At 43.5% G+C, this 11,379-nt stretch overlaps 1 protein-coding gene across 1 annotated transcript; it reads right to left on the bottom strand.

Annotated features, from left to right (window-relative positions):
• Positions 1-7,617: 7,617 nt before the first annotated feature.
• LOC149438167 (uncharacterized) lies at positions 7,618-10,441 on the bottom strand. The gene has a single exon (XM_089660168.1). It carries the CDS (start codon positions 10,433-10,435, stop codon positions 7,727-7,729), a length of 2,709 nt encoding a protein of 902 aa, XP_089516294.1. The 5' UTR covers positions 10,436-10,441; the 3' UTR covers positions 7,618-7,726.
• Between the last annotated feature and the right edge of the window lie 938 nt (positions 10,442-11,379).

The raw sequence follows: 11,379 nt of genomic DNA, 5'->3' as shown, positions 1-11,379 counted from the left end.
TGGCCAGAAAGTCAAGCGTGGCCAGGGGGCCCATGTTGGGACTACAGCGTTGCGTCAGCATATGCAGCGTCGCCATTCGGTGGCCTGGGAAAACCGTGATAAAGATACGGCGGTTCTGCCTGCCCCAGCCCCCGCTCCATCTCCCGCTCCGTTACTTGCTCCGTCACCCGACGTCAATCGCCCTCTATCAGCCAGTCAAGGCTCCAACACCTCTGCTGAGGGGAGTTGTCGCTCGTTGGCATCTTCCACTCGTTCAGATGCTCCTTCTCCTGCTACTCCTCTTCACGGATTCCGTCAGCAGTCTTTCTTGGAATCCGTTTCCAAGAGACAACAGTTTGCGAGCACGCACCCGACGGTGCAGAAGCTGAACGTCCTCCTGTCCAAGTTGCTGGTGCTGCAGTCCCTCCCTTTCCAAGTGGTGGACTCAGCACCTTTCCGAGAAATGATGGCTTGTGCTGAGCCACGTGAAGAGTGCCAAGCCGGCATTTCTTCGCCAAAAAGGCAGTGCCGGCCCTGCATTCACATGTAGAAGAGATGGTGGGCCAGTCTTTGAGCATGTCGGTCTCTGCCAAAGTGCATGGCAGCGCCGACGTGTGGAGCTGTAACTACGGTCAGGGACAGTACATGTCATTTACGGCCCACTGGGTGAACGTGGTGCCGGCACAGCCGCACCAGCAACTTGGACAGGTCACGCCGCTTTTGCCTCCACGTTTGCACGTCCTTGGTCCAGCAAAGATGTCCGCCTCTACCACCTCTTCTTCCGCCGTGTCCTCAGCCGCCACCCCCGTGCCAAGTCCCATTACCCGACCGGCATATCACATGTGCAGGGCGCAACGGTGTCACGCTGTGCTGCACCTGGTATGCCTTGGCGAACGTAGTCACACAGGGGAGGAACTTCTGAGTGTAATGAACAGAGAAATTGACAGATGGCTGTCTCTGCGCAAACTGAAAATCGGAACCATGTTGACCGACAACGGAAAGAACATGGTGTCTGCTCTGCGTCAAGGAAGGTTGTGCCATGCGCCATGCATGGCTCACGTGTTCAATCTGGTTGTCAAGCGGTTCCTAAAATCCACCATCCCACTGCAAGACATCCTTAAAATGTCACGTAAACTTTGCATGCATTTCAGCCATTCCTACACCGCAAAGCACACCCTCCTTGAGCTGCAGCGGCAGAACGGAATTCCACAGCATCGCCTGATCTGCGACGTTGCAACAAGGTGGAATTCAACCCTACATATGTTAGACCGCCTTTACGAACAGCGAAAGGCCATCACCGATTTCCTGATGTTACAAGCGGATAAAGGTACTCCCCTGTGTAACTTCGATGTCAGCCATTGGCAGCTCATGCGTGACACCTGCCGCTTGCTCAGGCCCTTTGAGGAGGCCACGCTATTCGTGAGTCGGCAGGACTATGGGATGAACGACGTCATTCCTCTGTTGCACGTCCTGGAACAAATGCTGTTAACAATGGCTGGTCAGGGTGCGGTAGACGTGGTGCACAGATCTCAACGCCACATGACCCCTGTGGGGGCAGGACAGGAAGAAGAGGAGGAGGTAGAGGAGGACATTGGTGCTCAGGAATTATTGAGTGAAATGGGTGGTTTTTCCACTCAGCGGACAGGAGTGGAGGAGCAGGAGCATCTGGTAGAGGAGGAGGAGGAGACAGAGGACCCAGACGCACCGTGGCAGTATGCTGTGGAGATGGAGGCAGGGAGTCCCTCGCATTCCTTGGCACAAATGGCCCATAGCATGCTCGGTTGCTTGCGTAGCGACAGCCGAATAATAACACTGTTCAACAAATTTTTATTTTTTGCCAGTTTTGGAAACAAAAGGATCCATTTCTTAATGAATTTCACATTCTGAGTTCAAATATAACAATGAAATTTGTCAATTGGCTCTAGTTTTTCTGTAAACGGAAAGTTTTCTACTATAGGCGTAATGACTACATAATGCACAATAATTATATAGATAGATGTCTTTCCACAAATATAAAGCAAGTGATATTGACTACATAACAAAGCCTAAATGGCATAATATATTGCATAGGATTACCAAGAAAAATTATAGCCATAAGCTAAGTTGAATCATTTTAAAACTTAGGATTCTCACTAGTTTTGTCTTCAGTTTGTGTCGGTTTTGCTTCTCTTGGCTTTTCTCTTGTATTCGAGGAAAGGGCTATCTCTTACAACTGCACGTGACTACACGCTTCAGGTTCTTCCTCACTTGACTCAACCACGAAGGATTCTGGTGCTTTAGGAATTGGTAGCCCCTCTCCATGAGGAACTGGACGTATTGCCGATGGAATATTTGGATAGTGCACAGATAACTTTTTCTTCTTATTTAGCCCTTTTACAATTGGAGGCACCATACAAAAGTAACAATTACTAACATGATCTGTTGGTTCTCTCCAAATCATTGGCACAGCGAAAGGCATAGATGCCTTTTTTCCATTCAACCATTGCTCCAGTGCCGTCCCACAAGAATTGCAGCATATATGTGGTGCCCAGCTCTTGTCCTGGTCTCCTATCTTGCAGCCAAAATACAAGTTGTAGGCTTTCTTAATCATTCCTGTTATCCTCCTTTTTTGTGAGATAAAAGTTATTTCACCGCAGATATAGCAGAAATTATCTGCTTTATTCACACAAGTTCGAGGCATTACTGAGTAGCCTATAGAAGCATAAAACGAAATGTAAAGACGCTGTCGAACTACAATCAGCTACAGATACTGCAGCTTTTATGCAGTGAAGTGATGCAATTAAAGGCTAATATTGCATCATCTCAGTATACATGCAATTTTCTATTGGTCACCAGTATCAATTGCGCAATATGCAGCTGAAGTTGCATCATAATTTTGAATGGCTTACGTCATTAGATGGGTGAATATATCATGGAAACTAGAGCCAATCAACATTTTTTAGGGTCATTTTCGTTTTCAGCACCCCAAAATTATGTAAGATTAGCTAATTTTATGCCCAAAACTTTTTACCTGTTGAACAGTGTAACCATCAGACAGAGCGATGACTTTTGGCTGTCCACCTTGTTGGACCCTCGCTACCGTTCAAAAATGGTGGCCTTTTTCACACCTGCTGAGAGGGAGGCCAAAATAACGTACTATAAAAACCACCTATGTAGTCAGTTGGTCTCTGCCTTTCTGCGCCAACGTCCATCCTCAGACACTGTGGGCCCTGTGCGCTCGCGTTCCGCTGCCATGGCAGTAGGGGAGGGGTGGGGTGGTAGGAGCAGTGGCAGCTCCACCAGCAGCGGCTGCCTCAGTCTGCAGTCGATGATGAGTAGCTTTCTTCACCAGCGCAGTGAGGAAACTACTAACCAGCCGCAGCAGCAGCAGCAGCAGCATCAGGTGGACCTGGAGCAGGACCTCAAACAACAGGCTTGGGCCTACTTGGACAGCACCCTGCCAACCGAGGTAGACAATCCCCTTGACTACTGGGCAACAAAACTTGACCTTTGGCCCCAACTAGCTGAATTTTCCCTTGAAAGGCTGTCATGCCCGGCCAGTAGCGTGGCATCGGAGCGCGTGTTTAGTGCGGCAGGAGGTATTGTAACTCTGCGGAGGACACGACTGTCCACCCAAAGTGTGGAGAGACTCACGTTTGTGAAAATGAATCAGGCGTGGATTAGTCTGGATTTCAAACCACCAGTTCCTGACACAACTGACTAAATCCGCCATGAATCATGCCCCAAACATGTTATTATTTTTAACATAGGCCTCTGTATGGCCTTCAATTTAAGCTGCTTACGCTTCGCCACTCTGCCATGGGCCCCTGTACCGCCTCCTCTTGCTGCTGCAGGTCCAGAGTGTGTCATGGGTCCCTGTACTGCCTCCTCTTGCTGCTGCCAGGTCCAGAGTGTGTCATGGGTCCCTGTACGGCCTCCCATTGCTGCTGACTTCATCGCCAGACTCTGCCATGTGCCACTTTCAGGTCTCCTTACACTGTTGGTGGGTTCCATTTTGTGATAGGGTGCTGTATGGCCTTCCATTGCTGCTGCCTCCACCGCCACCCTGCGCCATGTGCCTCTGTCATCTGCTCACACTGCTGACGGCTTCCGCTTTTTAACCGAGGCCTGTGTTTGGCTTCCGAATACTGCTGCATCCACCGCCACCCTGCGCCATGTGCCTCTGTCGTCTGCTCACGCTGCTGACGGCTTCTGCTTTTTAACCTAGGCCTGTGTATGGCTTCAGAATAATGCTGCCTCCACCGCCACCCTGCGCCATGTGCCTCTGTCGTCTGCTCACGCTGCTGCCAGGTCCATACTGATTAATGGCCCCCTGTACCGGCTCCTCATGAATGTGGTTCAGCGGGTTTGCATCACTTAACGGCAAATCGTTGACAAACGCTGGGACGTTCAGTGTTGTGCGCATTAAGCCAGACACCAAAGGGCAGCACAGACCTGTTATTACTCGCTCAAGCATGGCTGAACAAAACCAGTCTCTACCACAAATTGGACCCAGACCTGCCCAGGGTCTCGTAACTAGATTGCACGGAGGAGTAGAGTTCGTTATTGGAATTAACTGTGAGAGACTTTTAAACCTAGGCCTGTGTATGGCCTTCAATTGAAGCTGCTTCTGCTCTGCCACTCTGCCATTGGACTCTTGATAGTCGTCTCCCCACGCTGCTGCTGGGGGGACTTTTTAACATAGGCCTCTGTATGGCCTTCAATTTTAGCTGCTTACGCTCCGCCACTCTGCCATGGACCCCTGTACCACCTCCTCATGCTGCTGCCAGGCCCGTAATCTGTCATGGGCCCCTGTACCGACTCCTCATGCTGCTGCCAGGCCCGTAATCTGTCATGGGCCCCTGTACCGCCTCCTCATGCTGCTGCCAGGTCCAGAGTGTGTCATGGGTCCCTGTACGGCCTCCCATTGCTGCTGTCTCCATCGCCACACTCTGCCATGTGCCACTTTCAGGTCTCCTCACACTGCTGGTGGGTTCCATTTTGTCATAGGGTGCTGTATGACCTCCCATTGCTGCTGCCTCCACCGCCACACTGTGGCTCCACACTCTGGTTTTGGCCCCGTGACTGCCCAAATGAGTGAAGTGTGCGGTGATTCTAAGATCGACGGCACTCATCTGCATGTCATACTGACTGACAGTATTATTTCTCTTCCCCAGCAGACTCCAAGGGCATTTAAATTAAAGGTACAGTGTTCTGCACTAATATAAAGGCTCTCTGAAGCCTAGAAACACCCTTTTTATAAGTTAAATTCGCAGCGAATATATTCGGCTCGAATCAAATTTATTCCGCGAATTCGGCGAATCAGCCGAATCGAATTTTTGAATAATTCGCTCATCTCTAGTAGCCATACTCAGAAAAGCACCTGTGTTGGATTCCCTACATGACCAAGCCACCATTATTACCCCAATTGCATTTCTGACAATTAGAAAGACACGTTCTGCTACTTTCCAAATAATGTTTATTACATAAAACATACAAAATTAATGGGGAGGAGAAGGCTGCTGCTGCAGAGGGGGTGGGTGTGAGGGTTGGGGAGGTACAGTGTGTGGCGGGCTGGGAAAGAGTGGTAGGGAGGGAGTGCTGGGGGAGAGGTTGAATGGGGGAATGGAAGACAGGGAGAATGTGGGGAGGGGCATTTGAGGGCTGAGGAGAGTGGGCAGGACATGGAAGGTAAGGGTAGAAATGGGATTGAGAGGAGGGGCGTGTAGAAACAAGGGGAGGGGGTGTGAAAGTGGGGGTGTGGTCAAGGGGCAAAGTGGAGTGTGAAGAAGGTGCAGAAGAGGGATCCTTGGGGAAGGAGGCATACTGTCTGGAATGGACTCAGCATTGGTGGTGGGACTCGCCTGCCGTGTGGGCTGCAGTACCAGAACTGACCAGCGGGTGCTCTCAGCAATGGACTCAGCACTGGTGGTGGGACTTACCTGCCGTGTGGGCTGCAGTACCAGAGCTGACCAGCGGGTGCTCTTAGCAGCCAGAAGCTCACAATCAGCCAAACCTGGGGCTGATTACAGAAAGGTGTATATAAGGCATGACCAGGCCTGTGCTCTGGGCCTTGGTGTATGTTTTCCCCTGAGCCTCTGTACCTGTATCCTGTGTTCCTGCTTTGTTGCTGACCCGGCTTGATCCTGATCTCTGTTGACCGTCTCCTGTTCTGACTACTGGCTCATCCCTGACTATTCTTCTGCCTACTCCTATGCTGTTTGACCTCCTGTTGCTGTACCTTGGCTTGTGACCCGTTTACTCTTTGCCTGCTGCTCTGTACTGATCTGCCTCCACCGTTACCGACCCGGCTTGTCTGACCACGCTAACTACTCTGCCATCCATCCATCCTGCACGGATCCAGCCGTACCTGCACATACCTCTGGTGGATCCCTCTACCACTAGCAGGTGTACTCAGGGGCCGCGACCTGGTCTCAGTCCTGCACCTAGTCCATCCCCACCATCAGGGGCTCTGGTGAAAAGGCAGACTGGGGCTTAGACTCCGCGCCCTGGGGAATCCTGCCCTGAGGACCGCTAGAGGTACCACCAAACGGTCATTACAGAACCCTACGGCCGGCCTGACCGTTCCACCTCTCCAGCCCTGACTACGCCTGTGTTCCTGCACCTCCTAAAGATTAGTGGAAGGTTGGTTTGCTCACTGTGCGTTTATATATATATATATATATATATATATATATATATATGGGTGGTGTTAAATATCGTGACACTTATATTATTTAAGTGTCTGTCTTTAGGCGTTTGAGGCAAATTGTTCTAGTGCCAGGCTGACTTAAAACAGTGTGACTTTTATTTAATGCACACTTGGCATCAAAAATGAATACAAAAGATAAAATAAAATACAGAGTAAAATATAACAAAAGTTGTAGATTATGGAAAAAGAAATAAGCTTTGGAGAAATGTCTAATCTCTTGTCTGTTCTATGACAAGTGTTTCAGTCTCGGCAAGGAAGACAACAGGTGTATCAAGGCTTTGCAGGCCTTACCAGGAGACAAATATGTCAGTGCGTGTCAGCTGTATAATGTCTTGATGTATGAGTGTGAGTGAGTGTATGTGTCTGTCTATCTCTAAGGCACATCTTATATATATTTTACCAGACCAACCCACTAAACAGTTATTTCCTAATTCAGTGTGAGCTAAATAAGTAAAACCCTTATTTGTGCTTCTTCTAAACATATACTCTTAGTGTCCATATATGTAAACCTTCTAAACTATACTTAGTATGACGTTATTTGCAAACCTCTTAGAAGACAGAAATATATGATACTGTCATCTGATATAATGGCTTCACATATCTTTAGAAAGGATAATGGTCACATAAATGCATAGATATAACCAACAATAATTGATACTAAACTTATCACACACTATTCCTAACTAATAAATTGATTATATGAAATAATTATCCAACTAACTATATTATGGATTAGACATGATTTTCTTTATAAAAGACATATCCTTTCTTTGTTCTACTACATATCAATATCTTTTTACATTCCAATTGCTATTCTTAAAACTAAGCTTATGACCTGCTGACCTCTTAGACATGAATATACCATGGTTCATCTTTAACACCTGTTTTCCAAAGCTTCATTCACACGCAAAGTTAAAATTACTTCTCAATGATTTTGCTGTCATTTTGAAAGATATGAGACGTTTGTTTTAAGCTACATAATTTCTACAATATTCCCCCTAAATATAATTTATCATATAATATTATATATACATTCATACTTCATTCATGGCCCAACTATACACGCTCTGAATCAGTTGTTCCAGATGCACCATTTTCTATAACCAGGTCAGTTAGGTCAGAGGTAACCTTCCTTCTAATAATACCTGACAGGATTTTTTCACCTTCTTTCATTTGTTTCTTAATCAATTTGTAAAATTGTTTCATTCTAATCATAATACAGATTTGAAATAAAATACATAAAACCATAATAATAAATATAATAATTAATGGGTGTAATAATATATTTCCAACAGCTGCTGTTACTGAAGTTTTTCCCCACATTGATACAGTATTTTTAAATTTTGACCACCATGAACGACCTAAAAATTCAGACCAATCATGTTCTATCTCTAGTAGATTTCCTTGTTCATGCTTAAATATTATTTCTGCTTTCTGAAGTTCTTCAGACAAAGCAATTAATAATCCCTTATCCTTTTGTATGATCTCTGCCCATTCCTTCCATGGAAACTCATCTACTTGAGATATATTATATTGTATAGGTAGAACACTCACATTTTTCGTAAGTATATTAGTTAAATTTACTCTAATTTCATTTAAACTAATTCCTGAAAGATCTCCTTCTATACAATACAAGCCTCGACTCAGGATATCTGTATGTGTGCAGGATAGGAAGAAAGCTTTCACTGTTTCAGTGTCTGTCATGACTTGAAAACAGACTTTCCTCTTTCCTACAACAGTGACTAGGTCAAGTGAAGTTTTTACTTTTTCTATTCTTGCTGTACATAATGAATGATTATGAAAACAAGAGTGAAAAATACTTTTGTCCTGATTAGGCAAACATATTACTTTTGATTGAAAATGTAAACAAGAAGATAAATCTAATTGTTCTGGTTCAGATGTATTAGTATCCAAAGCAAAATCTACAAATTGTAATTGATAATATAACAACTGGGTATTACTAACTGGCAATCCTAAGACTGTAACTGGAATTAACATTTGTTCTTTCCCAGCAATGGGAATCATTGAGGTACCAAAGCATTCATGTTGATTACATCCTACCCATTTATTTACCCATAAATCTGTATGATTTTTTGCAAATACATATTCATTAGGTAAACTTTGCAAAAGACTTAGAGGAGTTATTCCACTTTGGAATGCTTGTGCAATTATTTTAAAATTGGTAGAATACTCTGTCTGTATTTCTAGACATGTTCTGGCTATGTGGGAATGTTGTTCTCTGTCCATTAAATTCAAAGTAACATCTTGTAAGTGGACTACAGCTGGGCCTATAACCGTAGCTGTCTTCATTAACATATTTTCTAATATTTGATTTACATTTCTTTGAACTTTAATACTTTTACTACCCACTAAGCCCGCTGTTTCCAGATCAGACTGTAATGTATTAATATCCATACTATTGGTAATACTTCCAATAGTACCAATTCCACCTAAAATTCCTTCTATGATACCTCGTTTATTCCTGTTGTTATTTTTATTATTAGTTCCAAACCATTTATCCATACCCAATTCCATATTAATTAAGTATTCTTGACATTGAGGATACTTTGATGAAACTTTCCATTCAGAAACATTAAATTTCCAAAGTATAATCACAAAATGTCCTTCTCTTAAGAGATGTCTGGGTTGGAAATGATTAATTTGAAATGGACTAGAAGGAATAAATTTTTCATCAATACACTTAATGTTCCTAGGAGATGAAATTATAACATTTGCAGTATCACATTTCATTGGATTATTTTCTAATGATATGCAACATTCATATATGCCTCTGTCATTAAGATTTGGACTACTGTGTTGATAAATAAAGTTATTGTTAGTCCAATCTACATTTCCAAGATTACTCTTACGAATTATATTAGTAGAGCTATGGAAAAGACTGCCCAAAAATTCACCATTTCTTTTCCAAGTTAATAGGGAATTTTGAGGTAAATATATTTGTGTAGTACATATCAAATTTAAATCATCCTTTCCTTCAATAATTTTAACAGCTTGAGGGGATACTTTTATATCTGGAATAATCAAGTCTACAATTGAAATAGTCACTCTCACTTTAACGTGAGCTGAACCTCTTGTTATTTGAAAATCCCATACTCTAATTACATCTCCTTCTTCATCTCCTGTAATCTTTAAGTGTTCAGGATCCATAAACTGTAAATAATATTGGGTCAAAAACCAAATATCTGTTTTGGATCCTCCTACAGAAGAAGAACCTACTCTATCTCCAGTTACATCGCCAGTCCAAATTGTAGACTCATTTCCTTTTAAAACTATGGACCAGAATCCCATCTCAGTTAAATTACATTCATATGTACCAGTTTTATTATTATGTACATATGATCCTTGCATTTTTGTAAACTTTGTTTTAGATTCTATTCTAGCTTGTATTTCAATAGAGTTACTATGAAGAAAATAAAACTGCATACAGCAAGTAGCTCCATGACCTATACAAGCAAGTCCATACAAGTCTACGGCTGTGTCAATGTCACTGTATCTTGGAAAATGTCTCTTGTTTCTGGATAAAGGCAATTCTCTTTTATGCAGGGTCTCAGACTTGTTCTTCTCTGCTGGGCTGGAAAAAGTCATATAAGTTTTTAGGAATAAAAATGTCATTAATGAGAAAAGGAGTCCTGTGATGACGAATTTTCTCCTTTTAATGTTCTTTCTTTCTTTCCACTTTTCTGATGTTGTCAGTATTTCTGTTTGGAGTTTGATGTTCCTCCATATTTGATTATCAGATGTCATTTCTGCAAAAGAAATGCAGTATCATTATCTTGGCATAAACAGCTTGCATTGATCAGTGTGAACCCATATTTTTTGTTGTCTCCGTGCATTTTTAACAGAATTGAGAGGTCTTTGGACTTGTATCATTACACCACGTGTGTCCAAAATTTCAAAAGGACCTTCCCAATTACTTTGCCACGGCCCACTTTTTCTAAATGTTTTAATCATGACTTGTCCACCTTTCTCAAATTTTGAGGAGTGTGGAGGGATCATTTTCTGCATGTGAGTAGCTGCATGTGGCAAAATGGCATTTAGATTGTCTTGCAACATCTGTAACCATTTGGTTTTCTCAATTGCTTCTTTCTGCGGAGTTGACAAAAAACACGGTTCATGTGGAAAAACAAGCGGCATTTTTCTACCTGTCATCAGTTCAAATGGACTGTATTGTGTAGATGAAGATGTTGTACTTCTGATACTCATCAGAACAAAAGGCACGGCATCTACCCATGTATGTCCTTTGTCTAACAACATTTTAGCAATTCTGGATTTGATAGTCCTGTTCATTCTTTCCACAATACCTGCAGATTGCGGATGGTATGGAACATGAAATCTTTGCTGGATTCCCAAAATTTTACACATTGCCTGCATTACTTTACCTGTGAAATGAGTTCCACGATCTGAACTGATGTCAATTGGGATCCCCCAAGTAGGAAAAACATGATTAATTAACATTCTTGCAGTTGTTAGTGCATCGTCTGTGCGTACAGGTAAAATCTCAACCCATTTTGAGAAAACATCAACAATTATGAGAGCATATTTGAAACCATTTTTTCCTGTTGGTAATGGTCCTATATAGTCAAGTTGTAATGTGGACCATGGACCATTAGCTGGAGGAGTTCTTTGTAAAGGAGGTTTCTGTCCTTTTGGCCTGGGGTTCACTTGAGCACAAATAAGACAAGATTGAA

This window comes from Staurois parvus, unplaced genomic scaffold (assembly GCF_062004578.1).
Source record: "Staurois parvus isolate SC_StPar_1 unplaced genomic scaffold, SC_StPar_1.0 ptg001208l, whole genome shotgun sequence".
NCBI lineage: Eukaryota > Metazoa > Chordata > Amphibia > Anura > Ranidae > Staurois > Staurois parvus.
This window is presented reverse-complemented; position numbering and strand designations above follow the sequence as displayed.